This window comes from Mytilus trossulus, chromosome 4 (assembly GCF_036588685.1).
Source record: "Mytilus trossulus isolate FHL-02 chromosome 4, PNRI_Mtr1.1.1.hap1, whole genome shotgun sequence".
NCBI classification, from domain to species: Eukaryota; Metazoa; Mollusca; class Bivalvia; order Mytilida; family Mytilidae; genus Mytilus; species Mytilus trossulus.
The window spans coordinates 29,152,496-29,175,688 of record NC_086376.1 but is presented as its reverse complement, the minus strand read 5'-3'; the positions used below and the strand labels follow the sequence as shown (position 1 = coordinate 29,175,688).

The window sequence follows — 23,193 nt, the reverse complement described above, 5'->3', positions numbered from 1 at the left end:
TTTCACTTCTGTAGGTATTGATCAGTGTACACGGCCGATAACTTATAACTTTCCATTTTGAACTATCAGGTGCATGTATAATATACATCTCTGTCTTGCGTGTCCGAAAGTGATATAATATACTAGTCATTACTTAACTCATACGCTTGTTTATAAATAAAATTTCTGGTGTAAAGAATATTATTTATAAAAAAAAATGATACAAAAAAAAAAAAAAAAAAAATTGAAGATATACAAATATACGTATTTTTTCCAAGGGTTAATTTGGAAAAATCAGAGACATATGTGGGAAAATGTAATATTTACTCGTCAATAGTAAAGGATATACCGGTATATATAGTTGGATCATTCCAGAAATGTTGATTAAAAAAATGTGCGCACTTGTCGACGATTCGTTTATACGCCCGGATAGAAAGTTACGGAACTACAGCGCAATTTAAAATATATTCATGTATACATTGAACATAAGAAAGAAACATACATTTTGTGCAAATTGGGGTAAAAGTTTTGTAAATAGACTAGTCCACGTATACCAACAGTATGTAATCATCCAATTCGATAGACTATTGTAACCAAAAGAAGAAGAAGAAGAAGAAGAGGACCAATTTGATTTAAATACAGGTCGATCTATAACTTGCTTTGGTTCATCGAAGTTATGAACATAGTAAAATCACAGATTTATATATCAATTAGATTGTTCTCGAATAAAGAAAGAAATTCGTCATCACCACAATTGTTCCGACATATGCAACTGGACGTACACTAATAATCCCCGAGGGATGTGAATATTTTCTAGGAAAGCTATTGAGTATTAAAGTTTCAAATAATTTTCGGGATTTATTTTCTTTCTTGATATTCAAAGACAGCAAATTTAAAGAATAAACTGCTTGTCAGATATTTGTCCGCTTTAGGGGTATTCTTGCTAGTTGAACAGACTTATAATTACATTCAAAAATAGGGAAAGATGACATTAAATTTGTTGTCTTTTGTTTTTAAACATCTTTGGTCAAATAGTTATTAAGTATTATACGTTGTGAGACGAAGACTATTTTTTAAAATAAGGACGTCCCCGATTATGATTAAATTTGGTTGACGTTTTTCACACTTGATAAAGAATATCTATTCGTAATTTTTCGATTCCATTCCAAGAAGACCTTAAATTTGCTGTCAATTTTTTAAAACTTCTCAAGTAGAATTTTTTTTTTTCTTTATTCGTTCATATCATATTCCGCTTCGGTAGAGTTATCTTCAGTGAGTTCCAGTTATTAATTTATACGTGGCTTTTAAAAGTCTAAATCTAAGTGTTCTCATTCATTTATTTGCCTAATAAAGACAAATAAAAATACTTTGGTAAAGCTATTTATAATTTCTAAGTTATCCTTTTTATTAGACATCAATCAAGGACAAAAGGTGTAAATCATTTCAATCGGACATATGATTTAAGTTTCCCGTCTTTAACCGAAAATTGTGTATTTCTTAGTAAATTAACTTATTTGAATTCAAATAAATAATAGCACCAAACATAATTAAATAATTCCACGGCGATCAATTTTTATTTGTCACCAACTTGAATATATATTTTAAATATGTATATTGAATGCTCCCTTGTCTTATAATTCACTGATCCGAATAGACAGTCACACCTGGCAAGGTGTGCCCGAGAGGCGTGGTTAAATACCGAAGTGCAAATAAAAATTTACCTTTCAACAAGCCATCTACGAGTATTGCCAAAGAACCGTGAATACACACATCGTATCAACCAAGTCATAGCAGAGATAGTAAAAGTTCAATAAGAGTACACCAACATATTGTCTTTACAGATTATTGTACTTTACTTTGTTCACCCCATCAGTCCGAAAATATATTAATTAAAAATAAATTTATAACTTTTTGTGTTGTCTACAAAAATAATTCGAATATATACGTTTAACATAGAAAATTTATCTCATGAATATGTACAATTGAACGCCTGTGCGTTTTATCTTCTTATTATCGGATGGTTATTTAGATAAAGCATAAGTCATCGGCGCGCTTACGATTACGTTAAAATATGATTAAAAACCAAGACTTTTAATGATTGTATTTAAAATCCCGGCATGCAAAAATCAGGAGAAAACGTCACGACCTACAGGAAGTAGTTAATATTTTTTCATTAAATATTGAATTTCTCCTTTATTACTCCACATATAGCGATAAAACTTTGTGAATATATATATTATGTCATAATGAACATATTTAAACCATAAGTAAAAAATCGTGAATTTTCCCTTTAAGTGCCAATGAGACAAATCTCCATCCAAGTAAAAATTTATAACAAAAAAACAACATTATAGGTCAAAGTACAGTCTTCAACATAGTTGTATGACATTCTCCTCAGATTTCGATAGAATTTATTGTAATGGTAAAGATTTCTCATTTAAGTTGATGAGCTTTATGTCAAAGAACATCAACCTATTGAGGATTAGTTTGATACTTATTGGTCTGCAAGTAGTATGGGTTAACTAGCTATTAAACCAGGTTTTATCCACCATTTTCTACTTAATAAAATGTCTGTATCACAAGTCAGTTGTTGTACATTCATTTCATATGTTTAAGCTTTTGATTTTGCCATTTGATTAAGGACTCTTGTTTTGAATTTTCTTTGGAGTTCAGTATTTTTGTGATTTGACTTTTTACATCAATATTATTTTTGACGAGTTTGACAATATATGTTTTGGCCCTTTCAAATGATAATGGTACTGCCCTCAGTATGAAAAATTAAATCTGACCACTGGATTGTAAAATTGAGGTACAGTTCTTATTCCATGAAAAAGAAGTTTATGCTCCACACAACAAACCCATATGGCAAATATGATTATTAACCTATGATGCATGATTTTATACTGGAAAACTGACCTCACCCTGAAAATAATCAATGAGGCAATGTAACATATATCACACAGGCTAATCCTTCTTGCCAACAGTTTACTTGCAAAATCTTTTTAACTTTTATAAATTTACTGGGAACAGCACTCTACCTTAAAGTGGAACATGTACATGATAAGTTTATTAGTTGGTATTGGTTTTGAATTAGATTTCAGTCACTGTGAATACTCTTAAATCAGCACTTTTGTGTATTTTAGCTTAATGTTACTTGCTTTTTGTGCATTTGGTCAATCTAATGAGTCAAGCCATTTAGTTTTTGGTCAAGTCTGAAATATTTATGTCTTGGAAGCAAGACATATTGATTCTTCATTCCCATAACAACATTAAGGTTAGTCTGTAATTAAATTTTGACCTGCTCACCTGACTCTACTTGGGTTTTTGAAATCATATAAAAAAAGATAAAATTTGGTTTAATATTGCATTCGATTCTGTGGTTTTCTAAAAGAAGACATTTGTATGTATTTCTCATGGGGTCCTATGTTAAACTAAGTCCCCTGCTTGCAGTCATCTTGATGGATGATGGATATGCTACAAAGTTCCAACGCTTGGTCAGCACCTCATAAGGAACATTCATGTTATGTTTGGTTTCATTCCATTCATTGGTTCTCTAGAAGAAGACTTTTGTATGCATTTCCCTTAGGATCCTATGTTAACCTAAGTCCCTCGCTAACAGCCATCTTGGATGATGGCTCTGCTACAAAGTAACAAAACTTGGTCAACATCTCATAGGAACATTCATGCTATGTTTGGTTTCATTCCATTCAGTGGTTCTCTAAAAGAAGACATTTATATGTATTTCCCATAGAAGCCTATGTTAAACTAAGTCCCCCAACTGGCAACCATGTTAGATGATGGATCAGCTACAAAGTAACCAAACTTGGTCAACATTTCATAAGGAACATTCATGCTTTGTTTGGTTTCATTCCATTCAGTGGTTCTCTTAAAGAATAAATTTGTATACATGTATTTCCTATAGGATCCTATGTTAAACTAAGTCCCCCCCCACTTGCAGCCATCTTGGATGATGGATCGGCTACAAAGTAACAACACTTGGTCAGCATCTCATAAGGAACATTCATACTATGCTTGGTTTCATGCCATTCAGTGGTTCAGGTAGGGGTTTTTTGCTTGTGAAAGAGCTGTCTACTTATTTTATTAATGCTATTTTTATTCCATTCAGTGGTTCTCTATAAGAAGACATTTGTATGTATTTCCCATACGGTCCTATGTTAAACCTAAGTCCACCCCCACTGGCAGCCAGGATGATGGATCGGCTACAAAGTTACAACACTTGGTCAGCACCTCATAAGGTACAATCATGATATGTTTGGTTTAATTCCATTCAGTGGTTCTCTAAAAGAAGTCATTTGTATGCATTTCCCATAGGGTCCTATGTTAAACTAAGTCACCCCACTATTTCTATCCATTTAGCAGATAATTTTTTTTTTACTGAGGTAGATTAATAAATAAACTCATCGTAGATACCAGGACTAAATTTTGTATATACGCCGGACATGCGTCTCGTCTACAAAAGACTCATCAGTGATGCCCAAAACCAAAAAAGTTAAAAAAGCCAAATAAAGTACGAAGTTGAAAAGCATTGAGGACCAAAATTCCTAAAAGTTTTGCCAAATCCAGCTAAGGTAATCTATGCCTGAGGTAGAAAAGCATTAGTATTTCAAAAATTCTATAAATGAGTGATATATTTCTCTTACAAGAAATTTAAAGGTCTGAGTAAATAAACTACACAGAGAACAATACCTATTGTATTTGTTCAATGGGACACTATAACTGCCTAAAGTTTAAATGGACAGGTAACTATCAGGTCAATCTACGGAAAGGTACAATTGGGTTCACAAATAAGTGTGTAAACAGATCACCTGGTAGAAGACCTGGATGCTTGGATACCATGTTTGCAGATCTGTTATGAAATGTTTTTTGTTTTTTGATTTTTTCCCTTAGAGTAATAGGATAACTTTATTTGATTAGCAGCATCCATACAATGTTTTTCATCAGGCGTCATCTGACCTCACTTCATTGATCAGAGATCAAGTTTTCATGGTAGTCTGTTTTTGATACTACAAGCAGTAGTTCACCACTAAATCTAGTCTATGGATTGATTGTTGGGTGTAAAAGTGTGTCTGGCAAGGTTCAACTGAACTTTATCTCATATTCTTTTTTCATTGGTTAATGTTATCAATATGCTTTATTTAAAAACACTGCGTCACATTGACATGTGAAACAAGAGGTAAATACATACAAAATACAAATACAATCAACGAAATAGTAAAAACAACTTAGAAATGAAATATATAAAAAAATTCTTTACTTTCATAGTCAAGTCAATTTCTCAGATACTATATACAATAGTTTTGTTAAGGTATACTTTATTTTTCAAATGTAAAATTTTAACTGACAGACAGTCTGAAGACAGACCAAAAGTGATGGTAAAAGCACATCTTGCTCATACCCAGGTAAGCTAAAGTTTCATCTTATGGGCAGACAAAAAAACAACTTTTATCTTTTATACATGTATTGATAATAGTATTTACAAATTATATGAGCTAAAGTTTTAAGGCTTTCCAAATTTGCTTTCCAGGAAATCCACCCATTCTTGTAATGTCTGTATATCTGATGGTGGCTGAAAAGAAAAGATAAATTTATATAAATATAGATGCGGTATGATTGCCAATGAGACAACTATCCACAAAAGACCAAAATGACACAGACATTAACAACTATAGGTCACCGTACGGCCTTCAACAATGAGCAAAGCCCATTAATATACATGTTTAGAATTTAGACAGGTGTCAGTTAATATCATAGTTAATTATTGACAGTATCTTTATTAGTAATTTTGTTTTATATTTCTACCTTACAAGTTACATTTTCCCAAAGTAAACAGTTTCATAGAAACCAATTGATGCATATTGATGCAATAAGCAGTTTCTTCATATAAAAACCTGTGATAATATTAATCTATTTTTCATCTTTCAGTTAGGTTTTCAACATTACTGCTGAACTTTCAATAATCATGCACATAAGCATATAAAAGAGGGGGGATAGGAGGGGTCTTGATCCCGAAATCCAAGGCTTAAAAACACAAAATCCCAAAATCCGGGGTTTAAAAACCCAAAATTCGAAAAGAAGAATTCCTGGATCCCGAAAAAGTCAATCCCTAAATCCCGAGCTTAAAAACACAAAATCACGGAGACCCGATAAAGGTCCTATCCCCACTAATAAAAGACAAGATGACCACCATTCCCTACTGGTCTGACTTATTAGAATATCGAGAGGTATCATACTATCCCAATATATTATTTTGACACTGAACCCTTAATGATAAACTGGTGAAAGCTATTATTGAAAAGAATATGTTTTGTTTTTTTTAAATATTATGATGTTCTTTGAAAGCATATTGTAAATTAAACCCTTGTCCTTAGGTGACAAGATAAGCATACCACAATGAAACCACCAAGGGGGTACAAGCAATAATTTATTTACTGACTGTTTGATTAAAGTTAAAATATAACATACCTTGCAATCTTTTACATATACATTTGCTGGTAATCCACTGGTATTTGTAATAGTTATCTCCCCTTTAAATGGGTAACCAGGGGGCATCTTCAATGTAAACATTATAGTGCCACCTTTACCAACTAACACTCTCACAAGGCCTTCATCTTGAATCCAATCAACAGCATGACTACAAGTAAAATACTTTATTAAGGGACAAAAACTGTTACTTGTGGAAATATTAGTGTCCAATGAAACATAACAATAATTGTCTAAATCAAGACTTTGAAAGATTTCCATAGAAGGTTGGAATACATTGATTGATTTATTTTTAGCTCACCTGGACCTGGTCGTTATTAACTTTTACAAAAATCTTCTCCTTTGAAACTACGTGCCTAAAACTACGTACTAAATAAAACCACAATCATCATTGGGGTTTCTAGTTTACAAATTGGTCATGTGACCCGGCCAACCAACCAAGATGGCCCCCATGGCTAAAATTAGAACACAGGTGTAAAATGCAGTTTTTGGCTTATATCTCAAAAACCAAAGCATTTAGAGCAAATCTGACAAGGGTTAAATTGTGAATGTATCTTCTCTCAAATTTTCAAATTTTCAGATGAATTGGAGAACCAGTGGTTGGGTTGCTGCCCCTAAATTTGTAATTTTAAGGAAATTTTGCCGTATTTGGTTATTATCTTGAATATAATTATAGATAGAGAGAAACTGTAAACAGCAATAATGTTCAGCAAAGTAAGATCTACAAATAAGTCAACATGACTAAAATGGTCAGGTGACCCCCGAAGGAGTTATTGCCCTTTAAAGTCATTTTTAACCAATTTTTCATGAATTTATGTAACCTTATTTTAACAAAAATCTTCTCCTCTCAAACTACTGGGCGATATGTAACCAAACATTGCTACACTCATCATAAGGGTGTCTTGTTTTAAAAATGTGTCCGGTGACTCAGCCAACCAACCAAGATGGCCGCCATGGCTAAAAAGAGAACATGGGGTGAAATGTAGATTTTGGCTTATAACTCTGAAACCAAAGCATTAAGAGCAAATCTGACATGAGGTTTTATTGTTTATCAGGTCAAGATCTATCTGCTCTCAAATTTTGCCGTTTTGGGTTATTATCTTGAATATTATTATAGATAGAGATAGAGATAAACTGTTAACAGCAATAATGTTCAGCCAAGTAAGATCTACAAATAAGTCAAAATGGCCAAAGTGGTCAGTTGACCCCTTAAGGAGTTATTTCCCTTTAGTCATTTTTAACAATTTTCATTAATTTGGTAAATTTTTTACAAAATATTTTCCTCTGTAACTAAAGGGCCAAGTTCATTATATATAGAGAAAATTGTGAGTACAAAGAATGTTCAGTAAAGTAAGATCTACAAACACATCACCATCCCCAAAACACAATTTTGTCATGAATCTATCTGTGTCCTTTGTTTAATATGCACATAGACCAAGGTGAGCCACACAGGCTCTTAAGAGCCTATAGTTTGGTGTTTTAAAGTCACTTTTAAGCACCTCAATTCAGGCTTTTTCATTGCTTCCAGTTCTTATAGGTGGAGGAAACCGGAGTGTCTGGAAAAAAACACACCTTCAATAGGAAAATTGACAATCCTAGTCAATTAAGATTGGAGTCGAGTGCACCTGCACAAGTGGGGTTCAAACTTGCAACCTCAGAGTTGACTGGCTAGTGATAACAGTAGTAACTTCTTAGACCACCTGGCCACCAAGGCCCCTTGGAATACATGGATATGGACATATAATCTTGAGAATTCATCTGATATCACCAAATGCTCTATACAACTTCAGATAAAATTTTATCCATTAAATCTTTACAAAACCTAAACTGAACCACTTTTAAATAAAATTCTCTTGACTATGAAAGTCAGATATACAATAATGATATGCAATGATGAAGTGTTCATTTTGTCTTTTTGTTATTCTCCTACAAATAATAACAAAGTTTGATAGGAAATTTACTTTTGTTTTAAAACCACTTGTTTTTAATACTGATTTTTTCCCCCAGTTTATTTCTTTTGAGGAACCTTGAGGAATCTTAATTATTTATTTAAAAAGTGTTTGGATTCACAATTAAATTTCACACCTGTTAGCATGATCTCACCAGTGTGTGTATAAGAAGAGTTTTTGTCTATTGGTTCTATTTTAGTAAATATTATTTGATACATACTTAACAGTAAGGAAATCAAAGACAGATATCCCAAATAGAATCATGAAAAAGATAATTACAAACAGACATGAATGTAAAGAATTTCAAATGTTTGATAAAGCAAGTACCAAGCATTAAACTGACCTTTCTGAGACTTGATCAATTTCTGTCATGATAGGATAATACATGTTCCATCTTTCTCTAAGCTGTGTGATCAGTGATCTAACATCATTTGTCCTTACTGCTTCCTCTATCAAGTCTGTACAATGTAAGGTTTCTATATTTACCTGTAATATTAATTAAGAATTGTACCTCACACCTTTTAAAATAAAAGAACAGAGTTACAATTTCCCCTGTGATGCAAGTATTCCATATTTCCAAAGTGGGATAACTCATTTAAAAAGAGTTCAATCGTTCACCATTATAGAACTTGTCCTAGATATTACTGGTAGTAACTTATACTGTGGATTCATTTATTTTCGTGGGTACAAATTTTCGTGGTTTGAGGAAAACTTGCAAATTCGTGGATATTTAATTTCATGGTTTTTGTAGTCTGCATACATTCCTTAAGAATATTTGTAATTCGTTCAACATTTAAATTCATGGTTTTTCGGTATCCACGCAATCCACGAAAATTGGTATCCAACGAATATTAATGAATCCACAGTAGTATAAGTTTTATAAAAATCTGACAAGAATTGTACCTGTGAGAGCGCTAATGAGGCTATTTTTCATAAATTTGATATTTCAAAGGGACATAACTCCTTTTTATAAGAGTCAATCATGTTAATGTTGCTCAGTCTTTATTTGTATATATAGTTTTTGAGCATGAATTGCTGACCCTTCCAGAGCATCTAAGATCACCCTGTTTTATACAGAAAATTTTGCTCAGTATTTATCTTTAAATATAGTGTTTGGTTAATATGTTGTCTTTGTTTTTGTCAAGGAACTGTCAGTTTCTCTTTGACTTATGAGTTTTGAATGCCCCCCTGATATCTTCCGCAATTTTTTTAAATGGTTGTGATAAAAACACTACTGTTGATCCATTTATTTTTCCTGGGTACAAATTTTCTTGGATTCAGGAAAACTTGTATGTTAATGGATATTTTATTCCATTGTTTTGCCAATCTCTGTATACAAGCCTATAGAAAATTTGTTATTCATTGAAAATTGAATTTTGTGGTTCCTCTGTACCCACAAAAGCCACAAAAAATGGTATCCAACAAAACAAAAAATGAATCCACAGTATTGAAATGGTACCTAAAGGCTACTTACATCAGCATAACTTAGTTTAACATGGCCATACTCGTCCTGTCTTAGTGTCATTGTAAGGTATAGTGTAGCTTCTGTCTGGGACGTGTTTACAAATTTTATTTTGATTTGATTGTTATTTGCAGGACACTCTTCAATTCCTCCAAGTCTTTGCATTTCATGTAGCAGTTTTCTCAAACTGGAATCACAGGTATGTATAATAAAATCAACCGATCTATATGTTATAATGTATAATCTGACTAAGATAAAAAATTTGATAATTAACTCTTAAATTCGAGTGAAACCAGCCATGCCATGATCATTAGAAAGAGAATGCTCTTGTAAAAATAAAAAATAAAAATAAAATTTAGCAATTTCAGACTTACCTTTTTCCAATATGTAACAGTAAATCTAATTCATGAGTTCCAATCTTTTATAATCCAGTTATAATATTAATTCTAATGCAATTTGCATGTAACATTGTTTTTCATTGGCTGAAAGTTGCCTTCAAATCCACAGTTGGCCAGGCGTAACTAAGGAGGAACAACCATTTTGAAATGATTGAATCGCCAAATGTTCGATTACTACTATATAATCGAAAACAAAACAACACTTTCCTCCCATTCGCCGTTTTAATGTTATTTTATCCGAATTTGAAGCGTACAGGTAACGTAATAACCTCCAGTTTGTAAGTTTTCATTCGTATGACGTCACGTTTATCCATGATGCTTTTGCGCCAAAATCATTCATGACATTTCGCGGATTTTTTTCTATTTGTCAAATTTAGACATTTTTCCAAGTTTAATCGTATTATTTCTTTTTGAAATGCATTAGAATCGGAATAACAGTACTGTAGTTGAAGAGTTGCCACCGTCAATTTTGATTTGACTGTCGCAAATCTCCGTTTTACTGTCTCCGCTACGCGTCGCCAGTAAAACTGCATCTGCGACCGTCAAATCTACAATTGACGGTGGCAACTCTTCAACTACAGTACTGTTATTCCTTAAATGAATGGCTATTATCTATTTTGAATTTATTGAACCATAAAACTAATTTTTGACTCTTCACAAAGCGGATTATGTAAAATGTGAAGAGTCAAAAATTAGTTTTATGGTTAAACAAAATCAAAATAAGTTATTGCCGTTCATTAAAAAATAAATTTCTATCAAAAATAAGGCTAAAAAAACAGTTTATATTATAAACATGTTGGCTTATGAATACACAAAGTCAGACTGGGCGTGTCACCATCAAAATTGACAACTTGGAAATAAAACTAATAATTTTAACCAATCAGAAGACAGTAAAAACACCAAATTTATTTATATATATAAATTAAATTTATTCATACTTAGCTAACTCCTCTTTTGCAAGGAAGTTCTTGACTTGATGTTCCTTCTGCATTTTAAGCTTTCCTTCTTTTTCATTCTTCATTCTTCTTGAAACTGTTTGTACTAAATCTCTATAATTCTGTATCTGTTTTATCATAGCCTCCTGAGTCTTTCTTCCATTTTGAATTTCCTTATCTAATTTATCTATTTGCTCTCTCTGGAAAAAAATATTGATTATGAGTTTTTTAAGTAGTGAATAACACACAAATCTTTTAGCCTACCAATTCTTAAGTGGAATTATAAAGATATTAAAAGTTCTAAAACTATTGAACTATAAATTTGTAAATCATAAGAGAGCTTGTTTTCATGAAACACTATATACATTTTTTTTTTAATTTCCTCAAAAGCAAGTTTGATTAAAACAGCTACTAAAGGGAAAGAACTTGAAAATTTAAAAACCGTTAAAATAAAGACACAGATGAGGTATATCTTTATTTAATGAATCACAGGGTAAGTGTTCCAAAAGATGAATCTTATGAAAAACATACAATACTTAGATTTGTTGAAGTTTAAATAACTTTTCTGGATATCAAATTGTCCAAAATTTCAAAATCAAAAATTGACATGTCTTTATGGAACCATAACTTGCCAAGACTACTTTTTTAATTTTCAGAATCAAAAAAATTGATCCAAATTTCCTGCAATAAGTGCAACAAGACAATGATCTATAAAATGTAGGTTAAAGAGAGACACTTGATAAAAAAACCTAAAATCTTGCATTGCTAATAAAAGTGAGGCAGAGTTATCTTCCATTGCTTGAAAGCTGCAAGCTTTTAAAAGACTCTCATAGATCAATTAAAGATTTGTAATTTTCCAAAACTAAGACATCAAACTTAATCAAAGTCCTTAAAATCTAAAAGTATGGCTAGAGCTTTTGATAGCATGCCGAGTATAAATTAGATGCATCTTTACCAGTGGTGCTGCAACACTGTATTCAAAATACTGATAAAACTTTGACCAATGTATATTGAAGAAAAATTCAAGTGTGTATGATCATTCTACTTGAATCTGACAGCTTTTCCTTTTTTAAATGTCTCTATGTGCAAAAAAAAAAAGTTCAACTACGAGCTTATAATACTCCTTCTAAATATACAATAAATAGCATCACATGGTTTATATAGTATGCTTACATGAAGCATAATATCAAAATTTCATAAAGCCTTTGTTTTAACTAAGCTTTGCAAATTCATATCTATCCATTATGTTTAAAAATATATAAGTGAAGGACAAACAAGCAGTAAATAAACGATGAATCCAAAAAATACCTCACACAGTATAGTATAGTATGTTCTTACAAATTGATACCAAATTTCAGTAAACTATGATTTGTAGTTCCTTGCACATAAACTTAAATCTATATATCCCGTTTCTTTTTGTGAGAGCGGTATAAAAAACCATAATATTATGTATGTGTCTGAGTGTTAGATATTCTTTGGATTCAATGAAGCAATGAATATTAAGATGGTTTACTTTTGAACATTGTACACTGTCAGACACCTCTGATACATTTGAAAAGTACTTGATCATTATTTTCCTGTCATTTGATCTCAATTACAAGTTAATGAAGCATGAACTTGAAGTTAATTGTTTCACCTTTTGAGTTTCCATCTTAAATTAACAGATATCTCTAAATCTACTTTTTTTAATTATGTATGTCAATTGATAATTGTATTGTGGGCTAGTGACTTTTCTGTAAAATACTTTTTGATTTACAGACCTTTTTAATTTTGACTTCTTCTATAGTACCCTCTACAGAACAAGTTCCACCAAAGGCTTTCATTCTGTCCTCATACTGATTTTTTATTTGTTCTGCCTGTGTCAGCTAAAAATAAATAATTCAACCACTAATATATACTACGTACAGTTTCATAATACTGTGGATTCATTTATTTTCGTGGATACCAATTTTTGTGGATTGAAGAAAACTTCCATTTTCATGGATATTTGATTTCAGGGTTTTCCAAAAGTCTGCATTTAATCATACAGCAAATTTTGATTCGTTAAACATTTAAATTCGTGGATTCCCTGTACCCACGAAGTCCACAAAAATTGGTATCCAACGAACTATAATGAATCCACAGTAAACATACTAAAGATCTTTCTATGATTTCGTTATTGATACTTTACTAAATATACACTGTGTATTCATTATTGTTTGTAGGGTGTTTCATGGATTTCATGGGTATTGGTAAACTATGAAAATAAGTTTAAGGAAAACCAAATTTCCTCTTGGTTTTAAAGAAAAATTGTAAACATACAAAATCAAGTCTTCTAAAAATAACATTTTTTTCTGAATCCAAAAAAATAATGACACCCAATAATTATAAGTTTTATCCCCTAACTTTATTAAGTTAAAGAAAGGAAATGGTTTTTGAAAATTAAATTTTGTTTGTATGCAAAACAAAGATAAAACAAGTCTTGACCATGCCTTTGGATTTAGTTTTATTCCGTAAACATGATATTCGATAAAAGGTGAAAAAGGTTTCATACTGGGATTTTAAAGAGTGCAGAAACTATTTAAAACTAAATAAAGTTTGCTAAACAATTTTTTAAATAACCGATCTGATTAGAATTATACACTATTTTTTATCATAAATACCTTTTCTTCAACTTCTGATATTTTATTCTCCAGATCTTCAATGTTCTTCAGTAAAAGGTTGTGACCTAAATATACAGGTACATTAAAATCACTACAAGCTCAACAGCTCTCAATTTAACTGTTCTCACATTGGGCCACTAAAATTCGCCCATTTGGTGTCAAATTCAGAGGACCATAATTCTGAGTAAATCTAAGTCATTTGATCGATTGATTATTGGGGTTTTATGCCTTTTCTAGCACTATTGGTTTTATTGTGACAGTGAGTATTTAATAAGTGGAGGAAGCCTTTCTACCAGGACAGAAACACAGACTTTTGGTAGAAAAACTGAAAATCAAAGGAATTAGAAATAAAATATGCACTAATCTGTAGGTAAACTGACAGTTAAATACCAGGATTTATAAACTAGAAAACTTGCATGTCAGCAAGAGCATTCTTGCACATTTTAGAGTGCAGTACAGAAATAAATAATGTAGACTAATGAAAACAAACCAAATGTTCACAAGTAACTTTTTAAAATTTTGACCCAGGAATAAATTTAGAATCAGTTCTACTTAAATATCAAGTTTTACTAATTCAAATCTGAGTATTATGATTTCTTTATGTATTTCAACATATGTTTAAAAAATGAAGGACTTTTTTGGAAAGGTATTTATTTTGCATAGCATATACATATATATACATTGTATAACACCTATATTTATCAAAACGCTTCTATCCATTACAAAAACAAATATATTTTCTATAGGGTGCAATAGTGACTGACATTTTGTTTTTAGGTGTTAAAGGTAATACAATAGTGTCCCTAAGGTATCTTTCACCTCTCTTTTACCTGTTAATGACCTAGATCTCAAAAACATCTCAACCCTGCTGCATGTTTGCGCCTGTTCCAAATCAGGAGCCTCTGACCTTTGTTAGTCTTGTATGATTTTTAATTTTGGTTTCTTGGGTATAATTAGGAGTTTAGTATGATGTCCATTATCACTGAACTAGAAAAGGTATTTGTTAAGGGGCCAGCTGAAGGACGCCTCCTGGTGCAGGAGTTTCTTGCTGCATTGAAGACCTATTGGTGACCTTCTGCTGTTATCTGTTCTATGGTCGGGTTGTTGTCTCTTTGACTCATTCCCCATTTCAAATTTTCAATTTTCAACTAAAACAAGGTTGCCCTTGAGTGGAATGTCATTTTCTGCTGGAAAAACATTAAAAAAAAATCAGCTACATAGTATAAACAGAAAAATTTGCTCAGATGGGAGATAACTCCAATATCAATGTAAAAATACTGAATTTTACTTATATGCTTTACCTCCTTCTGCGACCTCTAACAATTCATCAATCTGTAATCTTTCTTCCATTATTTTCCCTTTTATTTCACTACATTTCTGTGCTGTCTCTTTATACTGTTTAACTAATAAAATTAGAAGAGTATATATAGATTATTACATTGATACAAGTGGAATCGGATTTATCCAATCTCGATAGTTAAATTATCAATTTTTAAGTACGAGCCTCGGCGAGGACTTTAAAACTTATAATTTAACTATTGAGATTGAATAAATTCGATAATACACGTCTTACTATGTAATAATCTATTTCTCTAATGATTAAAAGATAAATTTTCTTCTTTTTAAACCAAAATCCCCCTTGGAGTGCCTTCCACTTTCCTCAAAGTTGTGGATTTCATTAACACCTGTTAGAACATTTTGATCAATTCAGGGTGCTGAGAAAGGTTATGACCCTTTGACTCGACCAATCATCTTCTGAGATCATCGGCAACTACACATTGATTAATTTTTTTATACAATTGGTTCAGGAAGGTATATATTTCCATAGAAATAGAGAAACAATAATACACAATCATAACATGTGAAACACTTAAAATTAGAGTATATACAATCATAAAACATGAAATACTAATACAATGAAAGTAATAGGATAATCATATTGTACAATATTATATGAAGGTCAACATGGAAACTAGCATAACAGTGGTCAAAGTTAATTCTTTTATTATAAATCCTTGTACATTAACTTTATCTTCCTAATGTACATGGATGTATAGAAAACCTGCTATTGCCACAGAATTTACCTAGTTTCAGAGAGTTATTATAATATGATGGCCAGATGTGTTTCAATGATGAAAGATAACTTATCTGTCCATACATATGTAAAAATTTAGTTTTTCTCAATTGATAAAAGTAATAAAGAGCCGACTGGAAAACAGAATTATTGTATATGGGCCATAAAATAATGTTGTTTAAGATTAATATATTCATTTTGATAATATTCTACAGAAGAGAAGGTAGTTATTTACATTTCAAAATTTTTGCACTATTAGATTTTCTATAGCTATTGTGGTTTACAAGATACAAATGTATTTTACAAATACCAACATTTTAGCTTTTTGTCCTACATGTAATATGAGACATGACTGCCATGGACAGGAAGAAAAAAGAATAATGCAAAACACTTTTGTACAATATGATAATTGAACGTACTGAATTTCGGTTTCACAAAAAAGCTTACAACTAAGATTGGTCGTAAGTATACTGAATTGATCATGGCTTACGATCAATCTTAGTCGTAAATTTTTGTGAAACTGATTCCTGATATTTTGAAAAGAATCAATACAAATTTCCACATAACTATTCAAATATGTATATAAATATGTATATAAATATGTATATAAACATATAAATATGTATATAAATATGTATACCAATTTCTTGTTCTTGTTGTTCTGTCGGCCATGTGTCTTGGTCCTGTATTAAATACTGATAAAACAAAAGCTTCTTTTCTTCTGATGTGCAGTTAACCTTTAATTCTGGCTTAATCTGAAAATGGAAATCACATTTACAATTCACGGCTGTCCAGGTGCTGACCAAATATGAAGTTATTCTGTTCAATAGTTTCTGCAAAATATTGTAATGAAAATATATAGTGGGTGGATAGTCAACAAGGTCAAGGTGGTTGCAATACAGCACTAACTCCTATGTGTGATTTATTACAGTGGCTCGGGACTATTCGACTGCGCATAATTTAATGCATGAATTACAACAGTATTTGTCGTTGATTCAATATAAATTTTTTTAAATATTTTGATTGATTATAAATGTGAAATCATTGTAGTTATGTGACTAATAGAATTTTTTCGTTATTATCCGTATTTGTTAAAGGGTCAAAATGACATTTCACCCATTTTCACTATTTTCCGGCCAAAATTTGGGTTTTAAGGCAAAATATGTTTTTTTCCTCATCAGTGACCTATGTTTTTTATTTGCTCATTCTTTGAAGCTATATTCCAGCTTTCATATTACAGTTTTGGACCAATTGTCATAGAATGTTTTTTTGATATTCCGATAAAAATATGTCAACACCTCTATTTTCCCTATCATTTCATTGAAAAATGGACCCTTTTACATACCTGTTCAAAGTAAAATTTTAGCCTTAAATGGTCCGCGACCCCCTATTTTTTTCCGACCAATTTGATTCATTTGCTTTAAGAATAAAATAACTAAAAATAAGACACTTCTGATAGAAACTTTCAATAGGCCCAAGCCACCTTAACAAGAAAACATGCTCTCACTTCAATATTGGAAATGTTGCTGTTTAAAGAATTGACTAAACTTAACAGTAAGAGCTGTTTAAAAGTACTGGGGGTCATAAAATAAAGATGAACAAATTTGAGTTTATAAACTTCTATCAAAATTGTGCATATTGAACCTCAACTTCATGATTTAATTCTTGATGTTGTAACTTAATCGAAACCTAATAAGAAGCAGGTAAGGCACAAAATCAAGCAATCAGGCAATGTTATGAAGATCAATTTGTATTTTGAAGAAATAGAACTAAAGGGTAAATAGTGCTTATAAATATTAACATATGGTCTTGAAGAAAAGTAAGCTAACCACTAAATCATGAAACCTAATTGTTTGTGTCAGGTTGACTGGTTGACAGTTCCTGGATGTTCCAGCATACTAAATTATAAATGCATATACTGGCTCTCATTTACGATACTTGAAGTCTTCCTGTTGAAATTTATAAACATTTAGTTTGTTGTTTGTGCATTGTAGACACAGTATTACTATGCTATACTTATGCAAAGATGTTCAAAAACAATTTTTATGTTCTTGTCCAAAGTCAAGAGCATAAAACCTCTTGTCACCATCTTATGGTGTTTATATATCTCAACTTGTACGATTCGCTCGTGTATGTAACAACGTATTAGATTTTAGCGAGAGAAATTTATGTATTACTGAAAAATTATTACACCAGGGTTTTCAATATCACAAACTGGTCAAAATATTTACTAAATTGTATCACCGGTATAAGGAAATCATTCGTAAATATAACTCAACATGCAGACATCTTATACGTTCAGGTATTTCACATCCAATTTTTTATGGAAATATTCTTTATAAAGCACAAAAATGTCAGTATTCTCCTCAGAAACTAACAAAACCTTTAAATAGACTTATTAAAAGGGGATATAGTTACGATACTGTTGTCAGGTCATTAAAGATTTGCATATTTTGGCTTTAACATTGATTCACTGATAGGGTCTTTGCATCGGAACTAAACACATTTATTTCTAAAAAAAACAGTTGTTGGCATGACACGGGTTATGTTCTTCTCATATATTTTATGATAGTATGATACTAAACCCCTAACGGGAGGGATTGTACCTGATATTCATATGATGAAGACATAATCTTTCAATCAGTTCAATTGAGGTCTGGAGCTGGCATGTCAGTTAACTGCTAGTAGTCTGTTGTTATTTATGTATTATTGTCATTTTATTTATTTTCTCTTGTTACATCTTTTGACATCAGACTCGGACTTCTCTTGAACTGAATTTTAATGTGTGTATTGTTATTCTTTTACTTTTCTACATTGGCTAGAGGTATAGGGGGAGGGTTGAGATCTCATAAACATGTTTAACCCCGCCGCAATTTTGCGCCTGTCCCAAGTCAGGAGCCTCTGGCCTTTGTAAGTCTTGTATGATTTTAAATTTTAGTTTCTTGTGAATAATTCGGAGTTTAGTATGACGTCCATTATCATGATTATCACTGTACTATTATGCATATTTTTAGGGTCCAGCTGAAGGACACCTACGGGTGCGGGAATTCTCGCTACATTGAAGACCCATTGGTTGCCTTCGGCTGTTGTTTGCTCTATGGTCGGGTGGTTGTCACTTTGACATATTCACCATTTCCTTTCTCAATTTTATACAATTTTAGGATTGTCCTCTGTTGCTGTCTACTTTATTTGTTTTTGTTTATTGTTTATACATAGTATAAATATGGTTGCTGGTTTTCTCTTTTGAGTTGTTTTTTAATACTTGGGCTTTTTAAAGCTTACTTTAAAATATGCATTTTGCTAAACTTTGAAGACCATACAAAGACCTATATATCCTGTTCTTCGGTCGCTGGTGAATAGTTGTATCATAAATTTGCAATCATACTACATTATGTCCATGTATTACATCGACACAATCTTGTGTTATAACATGTAAGTCATTCCTCTTCTTTATTCATAATGGTATATCTTTTGTCATGAGCTGATGTGAAATTATAGATTATCATTGATCATCTCAAGCTGAGCTGGTATGGCAAAGGTGAGAAAAGCTATCATATTGAGATGACCAATGATAATCGCTATTTTACCTAGTATGACGAAGTTGTTAATTTCATTGACAACAGGCACATGTGCACTAAAATGTAGTTTCTAGCGATAACTTTTCATATCACTTTACTGTTCTGAGATAGGAAATTATCAGTCAGTAAAGATCAAAGGAAAATTTCGAAAAATAGCTATAATGTAAAATAATCATGTCTTACCATTTGTAATTCCATGAGCTGTTCAGATAAATTAGACAATTCATTTTCATTTGGAGTATCTAAGATCTTTTTTGTTGTGTGTTCCTCAAGAAGCCTAAAAAAAAAACCAGAAAAGTTTTAAAGTATATTTGAAAAGTAAGGATGGTTATGATAAACAGGGGTACTACTTGTACAAGTGTATTTTATTTACTTGAAGAAGTAAAAAAAAATATACACATATAAGTAAATTTGTAGGATACTTATACAAGTGAATTTTATTTACTTGTATAGGTAAAAAAAAAATTGGCTAAGTTATGTCCCTTAGGCATTCAGAATTTTTTACTTGTATAGGTAAAAAAATTATCCTTTCTTATTTTCTTGAATTCTTAAGATTTCTTTGCTCTGATAGAATTTTAAATTGTGTACCCTTTGCATATGTCTTTACTAATCATTTAAGTGTAATTTCATGGACAATGAAAGTCCCATTTGTCTGTTATCTTCTTAACACTGCTCATTTACAAGTCCCAAAGGAGCAATTTTTGATTGCCTTGCGCAAATATACAAGATCTTTGCTCAATTAGTTTCTTTGATGAATTACTGAGATGAAACATTGAACTTTAATGAAAAAATTTGAGCAAACCTGGGAAAAATCTTTAAAGGCATGATTTTACATCTCAAAACTTGAGGATTTTTGTGAGATTGTAAGAAAAATTTACTTATACAAGTAAATTTTTCAGATAATTAAGGGGAGATTATTCAAACATTATTTATTTACTTATATGTGTATATTTTTTTTCACTTCTTTAAGTAAATAAAATACACTTGTACAAGTAGTACCCCTGACTGATAAAGGGTATCTTTTAAAAGTTTCACTGCATTCATGATTGCAGAAAAAAAGATTGACAAAAGATAATTCCAGTCAATATTTTCCATCTTTGACGGAAGATAGATTAGATTGTTAAAGCTATCACATGATATCATTTCACTTTATTTACAAAATTAAAAGAAAAAAACTCCATATGCTGTCTTTCATGTTTTTGTGAGGAAAAATGTTAAATATTTTAGGATTAGTAAGCGTTCTTCCCAGGACCTTTAAGCATCCTGGTTATGTGATGCTTTATTGCTAGAAAGTGATGCAATCTGAAATTATTTTCTGATAAATTGTGTTGCTATAATTTCTTGAAACAAGATGGTACATGTATTTAATAATTTCCTTTTAACCAGGATGCTATTTGAAAGTTGTGGGGAGAACACTTGAATACATTTGTGTAAATAAAAAATCATATAATTAGAAAATAGTTTGATCAAATTAAAAATTTTGAGTATTTTTTTAGTTGGTTCATCAAGTTCATGCTATTAAGACATTTTATTTACGAGGTTCATCATAACAAATTGAAAAAGATACACTTTCGTCAATTTTCATGTAACATTTCAAAGGTATTATAATGTCAGCTGATTTACAGAATACAGTTTATTATATACATGTATCTACAACTACATTGTATCATGATTATATCTTAATATGTAAGTATATGTTACCTAATTTTTGTTAAAATTGTATTTTTAGAAATGTGTAAACATCATATGACTGAAATAATCCGATTATATCCATGATATCTTGACTTGATATCATCAAATTTCAAAAAGATTTACGGAGTCTTGTTAATAGTTACTTTATATTTGTATATTTTGATGTTTTTCAAGATGACAGTTGGTCTACCATAAGTATAAAACTGTCATGACTGTGAAATACTGTGATATTATATATATATAATTGGTACTTGAAATGTTTTCTTTATGTTGTATTTGCATAAATTTTCATGTTTAATGTGTTTGTATCTTTGAATACGCATTGTATCATATGTGCTTTGTCCAATAAAATATTTGATTTTTTTAAATTTTGGATCTTAAATCTTTGTCGTGGTTTGTGGATTTATACATCTTATCGCTAATCCCAGCTGACCAGGCCCTTGAACTTTTGACGTATACAACAATCACTTTTCCATTGTGGCGTCAGATATTTAGTTTTATGACATCAAAATTTTACGGGAACCTGTGTGATATCCAGTAATGGTGGACAAATAGCAATAAGGTGTATTGACAACCTCCGATGCAAGGTTGTCGGCTCTCCAAACTTACCCAAAGTCCTGCTTTTATTGCCGAGTTTTTGAGCTTCGGTCCTTGCTTGGAAGTTGATGTATAGAGTATTTACACTTGTATGCAAATTTGTCCGCCATTACACACAGGTTCCCGTAAACTTTGACATCACAATTCAAAAAATTTGACGTCACAACTAAAATGCAATTGTTGCTTGTCGTCAAAAGGTTATTAGAAGATGTTATAAGAAGGTCATTCGGAGGAAAAATACAGCTAAATACCGAATCCGGGTCCGTCCGCCCTGATTCTGGTTCGCCCTAGTTTCTGTTCGCCCTAATACCTGTTTGCCCCGAGTCCGTTTGCCCTGATTTTATATTTTAGTTTAGTGTTGCGTTGTGTGTATACTGAGTTTGTATATAATTGAATGTGTTGAAGTCAGTCTACAATTTGCCAAATATTTTCGATGTTTCATGTTAACTTGTCTCAAGCTAGCTGCTATACTAGGTTATCAGTTTCAGTACATTATATTATATTATTAATCCATCAAAGACAATTTATATATCAATCAGTGATATCAAAGGTTTCAAATGACACCTAATCAGCTAGTCCGAGATTACTCTGACGTCCGACCGCTGTTTGTCTGGCAAAACAGCCGTCGGACGTCTGAGTTATCTCAGACTACTAATCAGCAACCAGAATTCAATCAACAGCAATTAAAAGTAATTATAAAATAAAGTGTAACAATGCAGCCAAGAATTTGATTTAATTAATATGAATTTGGCAAATATTCTGTATTTAACTTTTAATAGATATACATGTACATAAATTTTAATATACATATATAATTATATTTCGTTTATTGATGTAACATATACATATCATAAATGAATATAGGGCGAACGAACCTAGGGCGAACGGACTATCAGGGCGAGCAAACTCAGTGCGAACGAACCTAGTGCGAACGAACCTAGGGCGAACATGTAATCAGGGCAAACGATTCCGATACCGTACCCTAAATACCAAAAGTGTAAAAGTTAAAACTGACATGACTGAGGCTTTGTATTTGTTGGAAATAATGATATTTCTTTCCCTTAATATGTATTTGTATTTTAAAAGAAAAATAAACATTATACTTTTTAGCATCTTGCAAGTTCACAAAATAATCAGAAATCTTTGTTTGTTGATGTTCTTTAGAGTCCATTTCTGTCAAATAACTGGTGGAAAATCGTATCTGGCGCTTTCAGGGGGAGATAAAAATTAAGAATCCTCGTCTTACAGACGCTTGTCAGAAGTAAATTGTTAAACTTGATTCTGAATAAACGGCCTATTTTCATTTGTCTTTAATGCGTAAGTCGAACGTTACAATCAAATGCGATTTTAGTATATTAGGGTAATACAGTTAAGACTACTATTTTT

The 23,193-nt window shown here is 31.4% G+C and overlaps 1 protein-coding gene across 2 annotated transcripts; it reads right to left on the bottom strand.

The window, feature by feature from the left end:
- Positions 1-5,282: 5,282 nt before the first annotated feature.
- LOC134715041 (myosin-6-like) lies at positions 5,283-23,075 on the bottom strand. 2 transcript variants are annotated; one of them, XM_063576900.1, is made up of 11 exons: positions 22,911-23,075; positions 19,702-19,795; positions 16,581-16,695; positions 15,168-15,269; positions 13,867-13,931; positions 12,985-13,089; positions 11,228-11,424; positions 9,904-10,078; positions 8,773-8,915; positions 6,463-6,631; positions 5,284-5,566 (listed from the first exon to the last, which is right to left on the bottom strand). In XM_063576900.1, the coding sequence occupies exons 1-11, from the start codon at positions 22,976-22,978 to the stop codon at positions 5,498-5,500; spliced, it is 1,302 nt and encodes a 433-aa protein (XP_063432970.1). In that variant the 5' UTR covers positions 22,979-23,075; the 3' UTR covers positions 5,284-5,497. The 2 variants fall into 2 exon arrangements, with proteins under 2 accessions (XP_063432971.1, XP_063432970.1); XM_063576901.1 differs by lacking the exon at positions 6,463-6,631 and having other exon boundaries at positions 5,283-5,566.
- Positions 23,076-23,193: the final 118 nt, after the last annotated feature.